The following is an 18742-nucleotide window of genomic DNA, read 5'->3' on the forward strand; positions in this document are numbered from 1 at the left end:
CTGTCGTATGAGGAAAGGACGAACGCCCCTCACCCCGACATATCTGTTCCGGGCCAAGGCCACTCCCTATCAAGCAGAGTCCATGTAGTGGCGATGGCGGCGAAGGAGACGACGGACGAAGCAAAGAAGGAACTGCACTCCAAGGCGCAGACTTCAAGGCAAACTGCACGTTTCTTACCTCATTGTTTTCCTACTTGGTTATAAGCACGTCCTCTCCACTTTTCAAATCTCGAATAAGAGGATATAAAAAGTCCGTGAGTGTTCGGGGCTACCAATTTCAATATAACCAATAGCCATGTACTCATTTACTAAGAACAAGTGATGCGACATTTTACGGAACATGCCTAGGTACGTTGTTCGTCTACAAGGCCAAACGATATCCAGGATGGTTTATTGTCTTGACATTTGCCATTCTCTATCACAGCTCGTAATAAATACCTATAATATTCCCGATATCAAAGTTATACCTCTTATTAGATGTACTCTGTAGGTTCCTATACATAAAGGTCGCAAGTCAATTCGCTCTTTATTTAATGGTTAAACCCCTATAACCCCAACGCGGGGTACATATGCGAGTAGAGGTTCAGAACGTCAGTGTCAGTTCCGCGCTAGGACGGATACAGAGAAATAACCGCAAGCCTAGGGATGTTTTGCCTGCGTCGTCAGTAGAACCCTTATCTATTGATCGCCCCAGCCCCTACCTGAATCCCGCCCCTAGTCGGCACTAGTCGGCCCCTATCCGCTGCCCTCCGTGAAGCCTGCGATTGGAACCAGATCCGCAGATAACGAGGCGCGGTGGTGTGTAGGTCGGTTGCGTCCGACGCGACGACCTCTCGAGATAGATAAGCAGGAGTCCCCGCCGACTCCTACTCTGCCCCCGTTGGCATGCGTAGGTAAACGACGTTCATCTTGAGCGTCAATTGTCTACGATGGTGTCTTGGTCCGAGAGACTTCAGGTCGCGCACACGACCCCGGTTTGCCGATGGATCGTAAGTGCCAACCTGCCGAGTCTTTCCGGGGTAGCTGCTGACAAAGACCGCAGAACTATGACATCCGCCCTATCGAGGCGGCGAGACGCACTTGGGGGTTCATGGTCTTCAACAATTACTGGCTCCTCGTCAACTTTAGCATCGCGACTTACTTGACCGGAAGCGCCTTGATCCCGCTAGGTTTGACCTGGTGGCAGGCCATTGTCTCTATCGTCATCGGCAATCTTCTGGCGGCAGCCTTTTGCGTCGTCAACTCTCTCCCGGGTGCTTACTACCACAGTTCGTCAACTCTGCTAACCCTCCTCCTCAGCCGCGCGCTGACTTAGCTTCTTAGTCGGCTTCCCCGTCGCCAATCGTGCGGTATGGGGCATGTGGGGATCCCAATTCGTCATCTGGAACCGAATTTTCCTTTCTCTTGGTGGGTAACATTCTACGTGACGATAAGTAACGATTTTAACGGTCATTAGTCTGGTATGGCTTCAACGCCTGGGTGGGCGGCACATGCGTCTACGTGATACTCCAATCCTGGGACGTCAGCTTAGAAGAGCATATCCCGAACCATATGCCGGAAGACACGGGCATGACGACGGCGCAATTCGTAGCTTACATCGTATTTAGCGTCATCAGTCTGCCCGTCGCCTGGATCCGGCCGCACAAGCTTGAAAGGTTCTTCATCGTCGCGAGCTCGATCACCATGATCTTCTTCGTCGTCTTTCTCATCTGGGCGCTGGCGACCATGGGACCCGCGGGCTTCGGTGATACTATTAGCCCCGGCACTACGCTTCCGAACACTGGAGGTTCCGACAGCGTGGCCTGGCTTATGGTGTACGGCGTCGTGTCGACCATCGGATCGATTTCTGCGGGTATTCTCAACCAGAACGACTACGCGCGGTTCGCCACGCGTCCCCGCCATGCCATCATAGGCCAGGCGATTCCCTTTCCCGTCTATGGCATCGGCTGCTCCGTCGTCGGGATCCTCGTCACGGCAGCCACGCAAGACAGGTTTGGTGGGGAGGCGATCTGGAATCCGCCTACTCTTCTTTCGCGGTTGATTACCGATTCTCCCACCGCGGGGACGCGAGCGGCTGCTTTCTTTGCTGGTCTTGCTCTCGTCATCTCTCAGATAGGGATTAATATACCCGGCAATGCGCTTAGTGGCGGGTTCGACCTCGCGGCGACGTTTCCGAGGTACATCAACATTCGTCGGGGAGCATACATTACGATGATTTTTAGCGTAGTCGTTAACCCGTGGAAATTGGTCAGCACGTCGACGATTTTCTTGACCGTTCTTTCGTCGTACTCCATCTTTCTGGCCCCGATGACGGGTATGATGGTCGCGAGTTACCTGTTGGTCGCCCGGAGGAAGATCAAAACCGACGATTTATACATCGGGGACAAGAGTAGCATTTACTGGTACACCGCCGGTATCAATTGGCGTGCCCCGATTGCTGTGAGTCATCTCTCCGGAACGTGTTGTCCGTCGCGGCGTCTAACCTTTGCTTAGTGGGTCATCGGAGTTGCCCCTACACTCCCGGGATTTATTGCGGCGGTCAACACGTCCGTCATCGTCCCGGATGGTCTGACGCAATTGTACTATATGAGCTATTTGTACGGTTTTCTTGCAAGCTTTTTTGCGTATGCTTTACTGCACAGAATTTTTCCGGACGCCTCTCTCGATTCCTTCGTCAACAGCGGGGGATCCGCAAGACAAATGATGGCAGTATCAAGGGAGAAGTGGGACGACGTAGACTATGAGCCGGTGGGGGTAATAGATGGAGAAGAGAGCGCCAAAGCGGATGACAGGATCCTTATCCAGGCTCGTCCGAAGTGAAGGGCCGGATGGACGGATGGACGGATGGACGGCTTTCCTCTAGTTATCTCTTAATCTGGACGCTACCCAAGGTACTATCCAATACCAACACCGGACGTATGTTAATCATCAGGTTCACAAAGCCGCCAGGTATTAAATATAGAACATATAGGTGGTCTGTGTTGCACAAGTGCATGCTGTGATACTTGGAATAACTCCGCCAACTCGGCATTGGTCGGAACTGCGCACCCATCTACTCCTGGGTGACACTTGAAACTGGTAGCGCCTCGCTCTCCTCGATAAATAGCGCATGTATCGATATAGAAAACTCCCGTTTTTTTCGTTCCAGTGATATTTTTTCCCATTATTAGTACCCTCAAAGTCCACTGCGTTCAAGGACATTGCAATTGGTATTGCTATCACGATGGCGGCTGTTCAATCCGAAGCTGGAGCGCAGCCACCCCTTCCAGATTATATGCTAGACCCCAACGCCGTGCTCGGAGACGTCGGTGCTGAATGGAGGAATACTCGACCGCCAGACTATTCAAAGACACGGAGCTTCTATTCGGAAAGTCAGTAGTCCTGTAACTATGCCACCCATCGCAAGAGTATGTGTGAAACTGATGCGTCGTATTCGGTAGCAAAACGATGTAAGCACGAAGCTGGTAGTCTTCCCGAGTTGGTCGAAAATTTGGTTAAGAACTGGGAGATCGAAGCGTCGTTTAAAACACGCCTATCGGACTGGAGGACGATCGATGATAAAGCATTCACCTTTTCTGTCAACGATCTCAAACCATGCTCGGCGGAACACATGCTTCGCGTGGGCACTTACAACGCCGTCATCTCGCCTTGCGAATACTACGACCCGGGACGTTCTGACTTTGCAGCTAGTCACAAGACGTTCAAGAGAATGATGCCGACGTTTGCGTGGGAAGTGCTAGAAGTGCATAGCGGACCACCCGTAGTCTCGTTCAAGTGGCGGCACTGGGGTGAGATGAAAAACGATTACGTGGGCCAAAACCGGTAAGTGGTGCTCCGCGGTATAATATCATTTTGCGGATATTAACTTGCCAATCCTTAAAGTGATGGAGAGAAAGTCACAGTAAAGGCAAACGGACAGTTGATTGATATTGAAGGAGTCACGGTGGCTCATCTCAATAGCAAGTTTCAAGTCACGGAGCTGAAGACGTGGTTTGATTCGAATGAGATGTTCAAGCAAATGGATCCGGACGGTGTCGCGATCAATAAGAGTTCGGAATAGAAATAAAGAAAGCTTAGCGTCGTCATAGGAAGAGTACCTACCTAGGTATATAAACATCTAGGGTAGAGGTATTAACAGCAATGTCTTTCTCCCGGATAAACCGTAGTAGACTCTGTGGAAGCCGCATTGATACATACCTATCTATCTTTTATATTCATCTCTAGACCGTCTGCTGATACGGGGTTACAAGTTGTCGAGCATCTGGGAGGCTTACCACTAAGAGCAAACTCTTACAGCATTCAAAATGCCATGGATCAACTCAATGATAGGTTTATAACTTACCTAGCAGAGCCATGCGTATCCATCGTCGCCCACACAAGCCCCAATATGCGTGTTATTCGCCAGGTACACACCATCTAAGCCGGTCTACCTGCGGCCTCTCTTCCGGAAGGTCTTAGGAAAGGCTCCAGCACACGGGTGTGACGGGGGAATCGCGATGGCCTGTAGGTATTCAACCATGATAGAGACTCTGCGAAGGATATGCTCAATTTTGCGATAGCAGCAGAGGGTGTAGGTTAAATTCTATAAACACCAATCTCACGATGCGCAAGAGATAATTCGACCTTCGAACATCAGGTAGAGTTATATGGCGAACAATAGATAGGCGACAATTCGGCACCTAGGTACCTAACCAAATTCGAGACAAAATTCATCTGTAGACGAAGCCAATCTCTTCGTAGGTCTGAGTTATCTCGGACCCAGCAACTTCGTAGTCTAGTGAAATTTTCTCCATTTCTATGAACCCAAGCTTCCTGTACAATGGCGCTGCCTCCAATGTACTTTCAAGATACGCGGGGACGCCATGTTTCTTACATTGATCGATACCCCATTGGATCATCATAGTTGCTGCCCCACGTCTTTCATATGATGGGTCGGTACCGATAAAACTAAGATCTGGTATCGTCAGCTCTCGTAGATCGTCCATGGGGAATATGAGATCTGCTCTCTGCTTACGATAATATGGAGACTCTCCTACAGCGTGAGCTTGCGTGTCTTCAACCTTCCGAGTCCATTCCTGGAGAACTTTTAAGTCTGTACCATCAGGCCAAATCCATGGAGTTTCGGCATATTCCTCGTCAGTAGACACAGGATGTGCCCATTTAGCGAATGCGACCACTCTTTCAGTCGCCGGACGCTTATGATCTTGCTTATTCTCACCTAGCCCGATTGTGTCGGAATCCCGAACAACAAGCACGGTAATATTCGGGTCGTCGATATCAGCATGTGCTTTTGATCGAATGCACTCTTTTAGGGAGTCCCGGACGGCGATTGTGGGGAACTGGGCTAAAAGCATGGCGTTGGAACCGAAAGCGGCCATGTGGATCTCCGCGATCCGGGCGGCGTCGGCATGCTGGGCAGTTGCTAAGGCAAGTGGCATTTTGCATTGGCTAGGAGCTGGGACATGAATAGTTTTCACTTGCATTACTCTGAATGTCGTTATCAAGTGGTATTCTATGTAGGTAGTTAATCGTTTAGTGAATCGTTTAGATATGTACGTAAACCCACATGGCTAAAATATACTTGATAACTACCTAAGAAGCTACCTAAGGTATGTATGCACCGTTTAATACAATGCATGTGGTGGAGCTTGTAATCGAATAGGGGCTCGCTTCACCCTTTCGGCTTGGTCGACCTGATAGCTACATAGCACAGCGTACCGAGATCGTTGGCTTTATTATACTTGTACGCCTAAAATAAGCTATGTTTCTTCTCCCAATATTTGCGATCGTTGTGGAATGGTGGTTTGCGAAGGGTATCAAGTTCATCTCTTCGAAGTAGCTTACTGATATAGGCATAGTTCTACGCAGATTTTTCGCTGCTTAGCCCGGCTGGCTCAATGGTAGAGCATCAGACTTCTACCAGGTAAATTCTGCTGTTCGTAAAGTCAATCTGAAGGTTGTGGGTTCGAGTCCCACGTCGGGTGTAATGAAGGATTTAAGAAGCTTCAAACTACATAGTCGGACGCATTCTTTCTTTTTCCAATTTTATTTTTCCTTTCAAACATTCAAACAGTTACTAGGTTGGAATTAGATAAGCAAGAATGTGGGACAATTACCGAGGCTCACGACTCGGGACCCACTTACATTTAACGCAACTTCCAACTTGGCCGCGATATTCTTACCAAGTCTCACCTCAACCACAATACAATCATTGATGTACCTACTTATCCCACATGGTAACCATAGGGGTACGTTACTCGAATTAGGCACTCCTCACAAGTTTCCACCATGATATGAAGGTACCTGGTTACCTCTTTATGTACATAGAATTCATGTCCATTCTTTATGTAGCTCTCAATCTCACTGTGGTGATCTAATCGTTCCCTTTCTAAGTGGAAATGGCGCCAACATTCGCAGAGGCTACGGCTATCACCGCCACAGATTCGCATACATATACCGCCAACTTCAATACGGAATGGTGCGTTGGATCAGGTGCGTGATAGTGAAGATGCTTCTGACAATGTCGATGAGGCCCGCGATCTGACCTATATACTTAGTTCCTCACGGGGGCGTAGTGACTTCTGTCTTTCTTCGAGTCGCTGCAACCCATTTCCGCACCACGCTTGCGGCGCAGAACCAGCCTCATACAATCTCGCTTCATATCGAATTCTTGCGGCGAACTCAGGAAGGCCCGGCAACTCTAGTCGTTCGTGATATCAAGCTCGGTCGGCAGACGTCGACCATCCATGTCGCGCTGTCGCAAGATGGCCGCGAGGAGATCGTCGGCTACATTACGCAGTCGAACGTAGACACCGAGACTGGTCTATCTCTGAAAACCCTATGGTCTTTAGACCCACCTCCACCTTCGCCGCCAGCGGATTTTGCTGTGCTTTTAGCCGGTGGTAAGGAACCCCGTTGGGTTGAGTTGACGAACAAACCCTTTCCGAAGTTTCGCAAGATCGCTCATCGGGTCCGTACATTTTTGCCGCGCGATGGTCAGGTACTTCCCGGGTTAGCCGACGAATGGGTACGCCTCGATTCGGGCGAGAGATTCACGAATGAGAGTGTGGGTTTCGTATGTGACCACTTCCCTTCCATTATCGATGGACTATGGCGTAAAGCGGAGGGCAACAAAAGTCCCCCGCCGTTTTGGTTTCCTACCGTAGTTCTTAACTTAGACGTCAAGAAGGTTCTGCCCCCCGAAGGAGTTGAGTGGTTATTCGTGCGTGTTCGGACGAAGAGCGTCAAGAACGGAAGAATGGACCTCGAAGTCGTCGTTCTAGACGAGACAGGCGAAGTTGTCGCTTTGAGTCACCACATTGCCTTGATCGTGGGGGCGGAAAGGAACATGGCGGCGCGAAGAAATGGTGAAACCAAAATTTGAATAAATCGATGGGTTGAGCGGCGCAAGGGGCGTCGAGGACTAAGATTACAAATATTGGCTTAAGCGAGTCTACTACGGCGCAGTAACATCGTCAACTGCCAGGTGCGTGTTTAATCTGTAAATATTATTAGAGATATTTTTAATAATGCACGATCATTCAATAGATGTCTCGAGTGCTTCATTTAGGAGGTCCTTAAATTGTTGAATAAGCCGAAGTCGAGACTTCGTATAAGCATATATATGCAAGTACCTGACCTAGATAGCTACATATGCATACATGTACTACGCGTATCTTGGCTGCAACACCGATAAAATTGACCAATCAGAACAGCGAATATTTCGGTATCCCGGCAAGCACGGAGTCCGTTCTTGATAGGTAAATACCTAGGTAGATAGCTAGGTATGATGCTACCATGTAAGGGTTACCTCGGAACCTTGGAACCTGAACAGAAACAGGGAGGTAGAACTACCTATTACTTACGCATCTGCGCATGTGCTTATGAATATTCGGCCACGAGACATTAGTATCGAGGCCCTGATCTCTTGTTTGTTTTTTCTCTCATTGTTTTTATTTTACCTTACTTCGGGTTTGGTTTCTCGTCGCTCGCTACCGCCAATCCGTATCGATTTCCGCAGATGGATGAAGCTATCTCCATGGCTAATTCTGCCCCGGCCTCTCAATCGATCGTAGTGGATAATGTCCTTCTATTTCCGCGTGACGTGTCCCTCGCTCTGACAAACGAAAATCTAGTTGTCAACGGTATCTAACGGACCCCTGCGAACAAAAAAATAAACTTGACTAAAGCTAATATAGCTCCGCGTTTCTGTAGACAAGGCCCAGGGGAAGCATCAGCGACGGAAGTTATGCGGTCTCCCTTTTGGTCACGCTCCTCCGGGATTCGTGATCCCTCTTTACCAAGTGCTTTGGGTAGAAATCACTCCTAGTGGACTCCTTGTCATCGACTACGCCAATTACGTCTCTAAGAAACACATCCGCGCCGAAAAATTATCCTACCCTCTCGGCCGGTTTGATCAAGATGTACTGGACGCGTGGGTTAACCTCGTCCTGAAGAGAGCGTACGGGACGGCTCAGCGCAAGAGGCGTGCGAAGGTCTTGGTTAATCCGCATGCGGGTCCCGGCGGCGCCGACAAGATTTGGGAACACGAAGTGAAACCTCTATTCGAGGGGGCGCGTATGTCGCTGGACGTGGTACGAACCAAGTTTTCCGGCGAAGCCGTTGGGATATGCGAGAACCTCGACATCGACGCGTACGATATCGTAGTCCCTTGCTCGGGCGACGGGCTACCGTACGAATGCATCAACGGCCTGGGGAAACGGCCGGACGCGCGCAAGGCCCTACGCCAGGTTGCCGTGGCGCACATACCGTGCGGGAGCGGAAACGCGATGAGCTGCAATCTCAACGGCACGCATAGGCCAAGCTATGCGGCGCTAGCAATTATCAAGGGCGTTACGACACCGATGGACCTGATGAGCGTCACACAGGGAAGCACGCGGACGCTCAGTTTTCTCAGCCAGTCGGTAGGCATCATAGCGGAGTGTGACTTGGGGACGGAAAATTTGCGCTGGCTTGGCGCTGCACGATTCAATGTTGGATTAATGCAGAGAATTTTCAGCAAGAAAGTGTACCCGTGCAACATCTCGATGAAAGTAGAGATACCGGAGAAGGCTGATATCAAGGCACATTACAAGCGCGAACAGACAGAGGGTGACCATACTACGCGAAGAGAAGGGAGCGCGTCGAGGGAAGCATCCTCGGCGGACGAATCTACCTCGAGCGATCCGGATATCGGAGAGGGCTTGCCGCCGTTGAGGTTTGGAACCGTCAACGACAAGCTTCCCGAGGATTGGGAGACGGCCTCATACGATAAACTAGGAAATTTCTATTGTGGAAATGTGAGTACTAGAAGCTCGTCTCGTAAACGTAACATGCTTGCTAATACTTGATAGATGGCCTGGATGGCACCTGATGCGAACTTCTTTACGGCGGCATGCCCTAACGACGGGTTGATGGATGTTGTTTTCAATGACGGTGATATTTCCGCGGCTAAGTACTTAGAACTATTGACATCGGTTGAAACCGGCCGCTTATTCGACAACCCTCACGTCTCATATCGGAAGATAGCTGCCTACCGCTTTACTCCTCGTGATCAGAAGGATGGCTACATCAGCATCGACGGAGAGCACGTCCCTTTCGAACCCTTCCAAGTTGAGATTCATCAGGGACTAGGCACCGTAATTTCGAGAAGGGGAAAATATGAAGCGGCCGGACCATCAGATTGGGAGAAAGCCAGCGTATGAGACTGATTTGAGGGGAGGCAGTTGGTAATGATACCCCGAGATGACAGTAGACGTGCGAATTCGTCTTGTAAGAATATGTATAGCGTGTACTGTACCTAGTAGGTAGTATACCTAATGGTATATCGGCCTTCGACAGGCCTTCGAGCGTGCTTCAGGCCTTCCCAGAAACAATTTCCTTTGAGCCCAGGATATATCCATCCGAGTAAACGCCCAAACTCCATGTCCTGCCAGACAATTTTAATTACACTAGTTACCTAGGTACTTCAATCGTCGAATCCACCCCAACCATCCCTACCATTCCCGTCATCTTCGGCCATTTCTTCGTCTGGCGAGCTAACTTTGTTCCACGGTAACCTCTCGTCAGCCAAAGATTCCTCAGCTCTAACTCGTACGGGTTTGCAAGTAGACTTAGATTGCACCTCGACGATACGACGCAGGCTTGATAAAAAATCACCAGAATCCGCCAGGCTCTCATCTTCCGTAATTAATAGTTCCAGCTTCTCTGCCTCGTCGACCCAGATATCCAACACGTGCAATCGCAAGCCAACAGGGACTTTGGCCAGATCGCCCGTTTTCTCGAGTGGCCATTCCTCCAACAATCGAAGCATTCCGTCGGCACGTGCGCCAGCCCGCTTCTGGCCTTTCTTGCCCTTCCTTCCGTCTCCTACCCAGGCAAGGCTAGCACCAAATACGCGACGCACTAGCAGCAAATATTTCTCCATGCGCAAAACATCAATGGCAGTCCATTCGCGAGAGAGCGTGGCCCAGAAAGCGCGGAGGAAAGGGATAACGACGGCGCATTCGTCATCGTTCGGGGCGGGCAGTACGGACAAGAGATCGGCGAGCTCGGCGCATAGGTTCTGTTGGGGTATGGGGCGGTCACACATCCAGACGCTGTAGAAAAGGCCTTTCCATAGCTTTAGGTAGTCTAGTTCTGTCAGCTTCCGCGCGGTGGTTGGCGCCGTCAGGAACGTGCGAAGAGTGTCGAGGGCGGAAGTGCGTATTTTGCGATCTAGAATTTTCATATTGTTAGATATGGGAATGCTGGTCTGAGCAGATTTGGCCGCGGTACAGAACCGGTTCAATAGAGAGCGAGGGTGACGAACCGCTAGACGCAAGGTGTTTAATGAAAGGCATATTCCTTTCGTCGGCTGCCATCGTGGAAGAAATAGTATAAGGTATTGCGCTAAAGCCGGAGGGGTAATGTGTCCTTGGAGGATCTGATATAGGTTTGTAACTAGTATGCGTCGAATCGGTGGTTATTGTCTCGTAACAGACTAGAAGGTCGCGATGCCTTCAGGACGGTTGAAGTTTTACACGGGTCCTCTACTATCCAGATGTGGAGGGGAAAAAAATACAGGAGTCCCGCCATAATGGAACTAAGCTAAGTGGGTTGCGGGTTGTGGGACCTGGACCCTCACCCTGGTAAGTACCGTGCGCGGAATCATTCCGAGAGTGACTAGCAGTAGAACCTATTTAAACTCCCAGATCTTGAAGATCCCCCACTTGAACCTCATCTACGCACCGTCTTACTGAATACACATTCAAAGATTATCAACAAAGCGCAATATTCAATAAACGTAAATCATAAGTGGGAAAGTATCAATTGTATTCAGAGCTAAAAAAACGAGGAATCGAGTTTCTCTTCGCCCTATCCTAATATCCATGGATGCCTACTCCTTAAAGCCTAGTTGACGTAGCCGATAACTTCATAGCTCTAAATCTGGCAATATGCTGATAATGATAATCCCAACTATAGCGACGAGCATCGTCACCATATTTGCAATGCATACGCCGGCCAGCCAATGGCAGTTTATCGCCAAGTGGTTGAGGCCCTCTGCCGCTTTGAAGTACTCCCACCAACTCCATGCATCCTTCGTTACCATAGCCAACAAGGTTATAACTATGAGTCCGCTAGTCATCAAAAAGAGCTTAGGGAAACCGAATTCCGAATTATCAACGCATACTTTTAGGATTGTTCCCAGATACAAAATCCAAAGCAAGGCAGCCGAGAATGTAAGGTATAAAAGAGTTGCGTGAGCTTGGCTTAAGTATGACTTCATGTCGTGCTGGTCGAAGTATGGACGTAGCTCGTTATGGACGAATGCAGCGAAATAACAGCACCCACCCGCTGCGAAGGCCATAATCATGGCAGCAATGGTAAGAAGATATACCGTAACACCCGCCCTCATGACGCCGATTAGATAGGTGGAGTTTTTAGATAGTTCGTTCTTAATAATAGTTTGTGATGTGTTGAGTTGTGAAGATAATGTGACCAAAGTACTGGGCTAATAATCGATGGAAAGGTATAGTCTTCCTGGCAAAAAGGAGAGGCTGCAGAAATGCGAGAGATGTGGGTGTGAAAATCATAAATTAAAATAAATAGAAAGCCCATTTGGCAGGAAATGGTACGAAGGGGAATAATGAGGTTATGTATGACTTCGAAATAGAACATTGTATATGAGTCAATCTGCCTTAGTATATGATAGGTGATTATTTCATTAAGCTACTTAGACACTGTGAATAAGTTATTCATAGTTACCAAGATCAACATACCTCCGTTCCCGCTGCCAACTTATTCATATGCAAAATTTATAGACCGTCATGGATAGTGACGAAAATAATCAATTATCTCTTACCATCAGTCACCTTTTCTTTATCAAACTTGGAACTCATCATTCATAACCATGCCAAGAACTTTCTGACATGATTTAACAACACATTACCTCTAGATATTCAAAAGCTTATGTGTTCTATATAGGCAAGTACTCGGAGTTAAAATTGAACGTGACAAGTGTCAGTAATAGGTCCCTAAGTCAAGCGTAAAGTGAGTGCAAAGGAGCGGCGTAGCCGCTGCTAGTATATAGCAAGTATGAGATGAACTAATAACGCTACTTCTTCTGAGGTTGAAGGGGGCTTCGCCCCCTTCTTATACCTTGCTAACTCGCGTTTGCCTAGCAGGAGGTCCGCAGGACCTCCTTCTAGGCCTGCTCCACTTATGCCCCTGACAACAAGTGCCAGCGTAGTACGAGGGTCAAGAGAAAGTAACCCAAACTTCATACATTTGCCAACCCAAATCGCTTCCGGATTCTAGCTGCGTAAAGACAGTGACCTCTCCAGATTCACCTTTCACTTTATTTCTCTTCAGCAATTTCGACTTCACCTCAAGCTTCTTGATTTTATCTTTCCAGGCGTCGCTGCCACAGACATTATCCCACAATTCCTTCCAGGTCCGTTCATCATGCCTATATTTATGTGTATAGTCTTGGGAGGCATTGCGTCGCTCATATGGACCAGGATTCTGGCTTCCGACTTGACCTCCCAACACCAATACTGGGCCGCCAGTATCCTTCCTCAAAAGCCGTAAGCAGCGGTCAGCCACCGCCTTCTGATCGTCGAGAGAAAACAGGTGAAACACAGCAGACAAGTGTAATATGGTGACCCTGTTGTCTAGGACCCGGAGCTTATCGTCAGGCGAGTTCGATAGCAGGTTTCCGGGGCACAGAAAATGATCTGCCGGCAACTTATCCGCGTCGTTGAACATCTTGAACCCCAGCTCAATAAATTTGGGCTCTATGTCGCTAGCCCAAAGCCGGTGTATAAGAGCGCCGTCATAGACGAGTCTACGGAGGTCCTGGCCGAGGCAGGTTCCTAGGTCCAGGAACAGCGGCTCGGCCGCACCGTCTGAGCAAGGAGTCTTTAGTGGAGACAGCACATGCTCTCGGTATGCGTAGTGAGATGCCAAGTCAAACTCCAGAAATCTGAAGGTTCCAATGCATGGATACGGGAAGTATGTATATGCCTCATTGCGTAGCTTCACGACGTGATGAAGCTGAGCATCCTTAGGGATGCCGGAATAAGTAGTTAGGACGTCTGAAAGAGTACTTGGTAGGGCTTCTAGCGTCTCGTAAAACTGAGGGCGGGAAGCCGATGGCTCAGTCTGATTTGTGCTTGTCATCGTGTATCTGGGAATTACGGACACGTTTTCCCATGAAGTTGGAAGCGTACTTTGACCTGGAGGAGATCACCGAGACATTAAAGGGAGGAGTCAGGTGAGCTTACTGATCCATGTATCAACCGTACTTGGAATAGTCTACCTACTCCCGACAAGTCTCATGGCCGGAAGGGCGGTAATTAGCCGGAAATTAGGAATTGTGTGATTATCTCTATCCCTTTACGCATGCTTAATAAGAAGAAAATGTTTAAATATCTGCGTCCCTAACTACAAGGGTAGTAGCGGTAAAGTTCTACAAATGCGTTTTCATGTCTAAGTATCCGCATCTTGAATACCCATTTGACCTTCAACCACAGATATTATGAAGAATTAACATTGATATAACACCAAGGCTACCATGTAAATAAATTAATCATTGATGGAATATATATAACTGTCTATCTAGATCGAGGGTACAGAATTGCTTCACTCGTGAAAAGGAGTGAGAAAACTTGTATGGGCATCTCAGATGAGTACCTATTTACTTTTTCAACCTAGGTACCTAAGTACTTGTAATCTTAGAGAAAAGGATAACTGTCTCAGATGTAGCCAGCCCTAAGGTTGAAGGATTCTACTCAGGTCCTAAGCTCAAGTAGAGTATGCAAATATGTATGAATAATATTGTGATGAATAGCCCCTTAAAAAGGGGTGACACTGCAACCACGTGGATGTGTACCTGCTTTGCAAAGTTTGTAACCCCATTCATAAGAAATAGCACCTATCTAGCTGAAATATTCTGTCAATAGGTACCTTCATTGTATGACAAAAACTCATTCTAGTCGGCAGTCGTTCTAATGTTATCGTCGTGGATATGGATGTTGTCTATCCCTGAAAATGCATGTAGGTGGTCATTCTGCGGCTTAGTTAGGTACAGATAGGTACCTATTTGAACGAGTTAAATTGAGCCCTGGAGGCTTGGCGGGCACTGGGGTTGCACCTGTCCTTCCCAAACTTGGGGGTCTACAGGGCAAGGTTCATCCTTGGCACCGCACCAAAGCAGCTGCGAGGTAGGTATTTTATTAGTTGACTTGACGCGTCAATCGCGTCGCTTGTCTCATTATGTATGTATCTCAGCTTCTCACACTTGAGGCTTCAAACCCCACATGGTCATAGCTTGCCTCTTACGTTGGCCAAGGCCATGGGAATGCGCGATCGTTCTTGAAAGTCCTTGATTTTCGATAACGGACACTTTTTTACCTCCATATCTCGAGACAGCATAGATATAGAATGGACGCGGTCACGCGGCCGCACTTTTACCATCACGGTAACCCCGTAAGGCCCCTTCTCTGTCTGTAGTATTGCAGCATATACTCATGCTGACCATAGCAAATTCGTCGCTAGGGCCGTGATGGCGAGAAGCAGCGTTGCCACTTTTGCCAGATTCGCTCGTTCACGACGCACGCTCGGTTTCCCGTCACCATCGTCAATACCGAAGACGATGCTGTGCTCGATCCCGACTTCCGGTTTGTAGACAGCTCAATCCTCGGCAAAGATGTGGAGCCAACAAAGAAAGAATTCCTCACCGGCTGTGAGTGTGTCGACTCGGACGATTGTCAATACAGCACGTGTAACTGCCTTCAGGATGTTGAAGACGATAGTTCTGATGACGAAGATGATGACGATTTCTATGGCGAGAAACCCCGTAAAAGAGTTTACGCATATCATTCGCACGGTACCAAAGCCGGTCACCTCCGTTCAAGGATTCTCGCATCTCGCAACCCCATCTACGAATGCCACGAAAGTTGCGCGTGCGGTCCTGAGTGCCCCAACAGGGTGGTGGAGAGAGGTCGCAAGATACCATTGCAGGTTTTCAGGACGAGGAACCGTGGCTGGGGCGTCCGAAGCACGGTAGACATAAAGAAAGGACAGTTCGTGGACAAGTACATGGGCGAGATCATCACCGCGCATGAGGCCAACCGCCGACGCGCCAAATCGCACATTGCGCAACGTAAAGACGTCTACCTCTTCGCGCTCGATAAATTCTCCGATCCGGGGTCGTATGACGAGCGCCTGCGAGGGCCGCCGTTAGAAGTAGATGGCGAGTTTATGTCGGGTCCGACTAGATTCGTCAACCACTCATGTAACCCGAATATGCGCATCTTTGCGAGAGTGGGCGATCATGCAGACAAGCACCTTCATGATCTAGCGTTGTTCGCGATCAGGGATATACCAAGAGGCGAGGAACTGACGTTCGACTACGTGGATGGAGTTGACGACTCGGAAAATGACGCCCTCGACCCGGAAAAACAAAAGGACATGACAAGATGTTTGTGCGGCAGCGAGGATTGTAGAGGCTATCTATGGTGATTGATGAGTAGTGTGACAAAGGGCTTTGGGATTTTGGTTGTAGATGATAAAAAGAGCTAAAAGAGCGTTGTGCAATATCCGGGACACCTAGATTTATGTACGGATCCGTAATACGATAAATGTAACGACTACTACTTACTACTACCTCGTGTACAGGCAATGTGCGAGCTACCTCTGCTCGCATTAGCATTCCGAGGGAATTCAAAATTCACTCTAAGAGTTACGAATATACTCGTTCTAATGGTCCTGTCACTTACCAATCTGGTGAAGCCAGAGCCATGACAGGGTCGCGTAACTTCCAATTTACGGATTACATGTGATAAATCGTTAGGTAAGACACCATTGTATGGACGGCGGACGATGGTACTAATAATAATAAGGTTAGCGGGGTTAACCTTGGCACTATTTCTTGGGCCAGCTCATCGAATCCCTGTCACTAACGACAATGCCGATCCGTCGATTCGTCGATTCAATCTCCGTTATTCTTTGCTAAGCCTCATTTCTAAACTCCCACTCGACGTTGAGACACCAGCTGACACAACAACGAATTAACGGTCAGTTATCCGAAAGCATAACGAAGACAAGACGGCAAAATAAGAGGGACCTCTGGGAACGAACGTATGAAAATGCGCTGAAACGATCTTGTCTAAATTCGGGTGTGTCCAATCGCTATCTCGAGTTGCTCAACATTATCAAAGCGGAAAAGCAATGGTACTATTATCACCGAATTCCTGTCTGCCGGCTTTTTATATCTGGCAGACTACAAGAATCGCAAAGGGGCATGTGTCGTGATCCTGCAGCAAGTGCTGCTATACGCGACATGCTCATGCTCGTCTTGACCTTCAACTAACGGCGAGTATTCACAGGGCTGCTGCTTCTCGAGGTCCGCTGGCCCAAATGCACCCTATCCGGGCGGCAGTGCCGCGTCGCCCTCGGCGCGTGCCATCAACTCGCAGCCGCCGTTACATCCTTCCACGACCGACGACAGCGCTCCAGCTTCGCGGGCCGCTTCTCGCTCTCAGCAACCTCCCCAGTCGCCTCACCCGCAACAGTCGCATTCCCACCACCACCAACATCGAACACACGGTCATCACCCCCCGTTATCGCAGCACATAGACAAGCCACTTCGCCGTCACGAATGGGTCGCGCGCGATCGTACGTGGACGCGCTCTCAGCTGGACACTGAGCGAGCAGACTTCTTTGACACCCGGGTCACAGGTCGGCCTGAGGTATGGCAAGTCTTGAAGGCGACGCTGGAAGTTTTGTGGGAGGCCGACGGCAACCTCTCCAACAGGAGGGAGTCCGGGGATGGCGAGGAGGGTGGCGCGTTGGCTACGGCGCAAAGTATACTTAAGGCTGCCGAGGTAACGCTACCTACGGGCGATCTATCGAACGGCGTGTACGACGCTCTAGGGAATTACTATGCGCTGCCGGAATGGATTGTATGTGATCCTGTTAACGTAACCGAGGAAAGTAATGTGAAGAGGAGCAAGAGCAACGTACGGGGGAAAGACGACGATGACATGATAGGCGAGGACGATACTACGGAAGAGATGGATGAAGATGAGGCCCTGCGCCGGAGGGAGGAAAAGGGAAAAGGTGTTGCGGACATGAAGAATATGGTGAAGGTCCGCGCCAGACTCAGCGAGAATCTACCCGACGTGATTATAAGCGTGAGCCCCGAGGAGACCGTGAGGAGCTTTGCGAAAAGAGTAGCCGAAGAATCCCGTGTAAGTTTCCAAGAAAAACTGTCCCAAGCCTTGTCCGTATCGGCGAATCTCCTCTAACCGCTCATTTAGCTACCTTCGACAAAACATGTGCGCGTGGCTTACATGGGCAAGATTCTTAAGGAGAACTTGTCCTTGGAGAGTCAGGGCTGGAAGAAGGGCCACGTTGTGAATGCGCTCGTCTTCAACAGGTAGTATCGATTGTCGACGCCCTACTATTTGCTACACGATGGCGTCCCTACGCAGTCGTATCCCGCGATTTTCACCCTGTTTTTTTCATTTTGCGCCGCAGGATACCGTACTCGATTCAGGCGCGCCAGCCTTGAGACGCGAAATCCGCCTTCCAATCGCGCGCCGTGCGAAGTGGCACTTGGCACTATCATGATATATTTCCACCCCGATTCAACACGACTTAATTCTGAGGGTTTCTTCTATTAATCACTAGGTATAATTAGCTGTCAGCGCAGCTCATGATGAAACCTTCACACCTTTTACGTTTGCTACCTGACGATAACATTGGATTTTGGATAATACCCCATTTTCGCCATTGGCTCTATCATCACCTGGCAGGTTACAGGAGTTACTTAGGCGCTATCACGGTGAATGGCACGATTGGCTACGTAGCCCATTGGCAAATGGAATGAACGCTATGAAAGCATCGTCTAGGATGACAATTAATAATCAACCATAACTCTTGACTAAAGTCAAGTACAATAATTAGATCTACATATTTTCATTGACTGCAAACCTTCATCTTTGTTTTGATAACGGCCAAGCGCAAATGCTAGCTGAGATAATGCAGGTATATTTACTTCGAGGGTCAAGTAAGCATTAATGCGAGAGTAACAACCCAAGTAGATGGTTCACACCGAAAATTAGCATTCTTGGGGGAAGTTATATCTTCGATGAAGCAGGATAACCACAACCAATATAGTTGAGTCTGAAGTCGACGTTAGCAGGATAAGTCATATAAGAAAACACCCGCGCGGTTCGCTTAAGAGTGGGCAAGA

The 18742-nt window shown here is 48.9% G+C and overlaps 10 protein-coding genes and 1 non-coding gene across 11 annotated transcripts; 7 read left to right on the forward strand and 4 right to left on the reverse strand.

The window, feature by feature from the left end:
- The first annotated feature begins 333 nt into the window (after window positions 1-333).
- Window positions 334-3022, forward strand: F4807DRAFT_289722 (NCS1 nucleoside transporter family protein). The gene is made up of 7 exons (XM_047994793.1): window positions 334-427; window positions 491-590; window positions 644-989; window positions 1043-1268; window positions 1324-1407; window positions 1457-2439; window positions 2494-3022. Exons 3-7 carry the CDS (start codon window positions 930-932, stop codon window positions 2818-2820), a joined length of 1680 nt encoding a protein of 559 aa, XP_047849711.1. The 5' UTR covers window positions 334-427; window positions 491-590; window positions 644-929; the 3' UTR covers window positions 2821-3022.
- Window positions 3023-3078: 56 nt separating this feature from the next.
- F4807DRAFT_443821 (uncharacterized protein) lies at window positions 3079-4374 on the forward strand. The gene is made up of 3 exons (XM_047999583.1): window positions 3079-3371; window positions 3441-3822; window positions 3883-4374. The coding sequence occupies exons 1-3, from the start codon at window positions 3224-3226 to the stop codon at window positions 4058-4060; spliced, it is 708 nt and encodes a 235-aa protein (XP_047849712.1). The 5' UTR covers window positions 3079-3223; the 3' UTR covers window positions 4061-4374.
- A 335-nt stretch (window positions 4375-4709) lies between these two features.
- On the reverse strand, window positions 4710-5438 carry F4807DRAFT_464852 (putative GNAT family acetyltransferase; the record flags this gene model as incomplete). Its single annotated transcript, XM_048002192.1, has 1 exon — window positions 4710-5438. One exon carries the CDS (start codon window positions 5436-5438, stop codon window positions 4710-4712), a length of 729 nt encoding a protein of 242 aa, XP_047849713.1.
- A 445-nt stretch (window positions 5439-5883) lies between these two features.
- On the forward strand, window positions 5884-5984 carry F4807DRAFT_t144. The gene has a single exon. It is a non-coding gene; the product is annotated as a tRNA-Arg (tRNA).
- Window positions 5985-6398: 414 nt separating this feature from the next.
- Window positions 6399-7384, forward strand: F4807DRAFT_464853 (thioesterase-like superfamily-domain-containing protein; the record flags this gene model as incomplete). Its single annotated transcript, XM_048002193.1, has 2 exons — window positions 6399-6492; window positions 6558-7384. The coding sequence occupies 2 exons, from the start codon at window positions 6399-6401 to the stop codon at window positions 7382-7384; spliced, it is 921 nt and encodes a 306-aa protein (XP_047849714.1).
- A 428-nt stretch (window positions 7385-7812) lies between these two features.
- F4807DRAFT_290034 (sphingoid long chain base kinase) lies at window positions 7813-9836 on the forward strand. The gene is made up of 3 exons (XM_047994796.1): window positions 7813-8144; window positions 8215-9299; window positions 9354-9836. The coding sequence occupies exons 1-3, from the start codon at window positions 8021-8023 to the stop codon at window positions 9702-9704; spliced, it is 1560 nt and encodes a 519-aa protein (XP_047849715.1). The 5' UTR covers window positions 7813-8020; the 3' UTR covers window positions 9705-9836.
- Window positions 9837-9967: 131 nt separating this feature from the next.
- Window positions 9968-10862, reverse strand: F4807DRAFT_464855 (uncharacterized protein; the record flags this gene model as incomplete). The annotated part of the gene is made up of 2 exons (XM_048002194.1): window positions 9968-10716; window positions 10811-10862. The coding sequence occupies 2 exons, from the start codon at window positions 10860-10862 to the stop codon at window positions 9968-9970; spliced, it is 801 nt and encodes a 266-aa protein (XP_047849716.1).
- A 363-nt stretch (window positions 10863-11225) lies between these two features.
- Window positions 11226-11993, reverse strand: F4807DRAFT_443836 (uncharacterized protein). The gene has a single exon (XM_047999584.1). The coding sequence runs from the start codon at window positions 11894-11896 to the stop codon at window positions 11414-11416; it is 483 nt and encodes a 160-aa protein (XP_047849717.1). The 5' UTR covers window positions 11897-11993; the 3' UTR covers window positions 11226-11413.
- A 586-nt stretch (window positions 11994-12579) lies between these two features.
- On the reverse strand, window positions 12580-13775 carry F4807DRAFT_443837 (uncharacterized protein). Its single transcript, XM_047999585.1, has one exon. The coding sequence runs from the start codon at window positions 13660-13662 to the stop codon at window positions 12739-12741; it is 924 nt and encodes a 307-aa protein (XP_047849718.1). The 5' UTR covers window positions 13663-13775; the 3' UTR covers window positions 12580-12738.
- A 1150-nt stretch (window positions 13776-14925) lies between these two features.
- On the forward strand, window positions 14926-16005 carry F4807DRAFT_454104 (histone H3 methyltransferase DIM-5; the record flags this gene model as incomplete). The annotated part of the gene is made up of 2 exons (XM_048000539.1): window positions 14926-14970; window positions 15040-16005. The coding sequence occupies 2 exons, from the start codon at window positions 14926-14928 to the stop codon at window positions 16003-16005; spliced, it is 1011 nt and encodes a 336-aa protein (XP_047849719.1).
- A 291-nt stretch (window positions 16006-16296) lies between these two features.
- F4807DRAFT_443843 (uncharacterized protein) lies at window positions 16297-18550 on the forward strand. The gene is made up of 4 exons (XM_047999586.1): window positions 16297-16336; window positions 16386-16716; window positions 16872-17735; window positions 17805-18550. Exons 2-4 carry the CDS (start codon window positions 16714-16716, stop codon window positions 17925-17927), a joined length of 990 nt encoding a protein of 329 aa, XP_047849720.1. The 5' UTR covers window positions 16297-16336; window positions 16386-16713; the 3' UTR covers window positions 17928-18550.
- Window positions 18551-18742: the final 192 nt, after the last annotated feature.

This window comes from Annulohypoxylon truncatum, assembly GCF_022578515.1.
Source record: "Annulohypoxylon truncatum strain CBS 140777 unplaced genomic scaffold F4807scaffold_45, whole genome shotgun sequence".
Classification (NCBI taxonomy): domain Eukaryota; kingdom Fungi; phylum Ascomycota; class Sordariomycetes; order Xylariales; family Hypoxylaceae; genus Annulohypoxylon; species Annulohypoxylon truncatum.

Excerpts from the sequence above, each read along its gene's own strand:
- F4807DRAFT_290034 (XM_047994796.1), top strand. The coding sequence starts at position 8,021 with ATGGATGAAGCTATCTCCATGGCTAATTCTGCCCCGGCCTCTCAATCG. Across the intron at positions 8,145-8,214 it reads CGAAAATCTAGTTGTCAACG|ACAAGGCCCAGGGGAAGCAT; the intron begins GTATCTAACGGA and ends GCGTTTCTGTAG. Across the intron at positions 9,300-9,353 it reads GAAATTTCTATTGTGGAAAT|ATGGCCTGGATGGCACCTGA; the intron begins GTGAGTACTAGA and ends AATACTTGATAG.
- F4807DRAFT_443836 (XM_047999584.1), bottom strand. The coding sequence starts at position 11,896 with ATGAGGGCGGGTGTTACGGTATATCTTCTTACCATTGCTGCCATGATT.
- F4807DRAFT_443843 (XM_047999586.1), top strand. Across the intron at positions 17,736-17,804 it reads GAGTAGCCGAAGAATCCCGT|CTACCTTCGACAAAACATGT; the intron begins GTAAGTTTCCAA and ends CCGCTCATTTAG.
- F4807DRAFT_289722 (XM_047994793.1), top strand. The coding sequence starts at position 930 with ATGGTGTCTTGGTCCGAGAGACTTCAGGTCGCGCACACGACCCCGGTT. Across the intron at positions 990-1,042 it reads CCCCGGTTTGCCGATGGATC|AACTATGACATCCGCCCTAT; the intron begins GTAAGTGCCAAC and ends CAAAGACCGCAG. Across the intron at positions 1,269-1,323 it reads CCCGGGTGCTTACTACCACA|TCGGCTTCCCCGTCGCCAAT; the intron begins GTTCGTCAACTC and ends TTAGCTTCTTAG.
- F4807DRAFT_443837 (XM_047999585.1), bottom strand. The coding sequence starts at position 13,662 with ATGACAAGCACAAATCAGACTGAGCCATCGGCTTCCCGCCCTCAGTTT.
- F4807DRAFT_443821 (XM_047999583.1), top strand. The coding sequence starts at position 3,224 with ATGGCGGCTGTTCAATCCGAAGCTGGAGCGCAGCCACCCCTTCCAGAT. Across the intron at positions 3,372-3,440 it reads ACGGAGCTTCTATTCGGAAA|CAAAACGATGTAAGCACGAA; the intron begins GTCAGTAGTCCT and ends CGTATTCGGTAG. Across the intron at positions 3,823-3,882 it reads GATTACGTGGGCCAAAACCG|TGATGGAGAGAAAGTCACAG; the intron begins GTAAGTGGTGCT and ends CAATCCTTAAAG.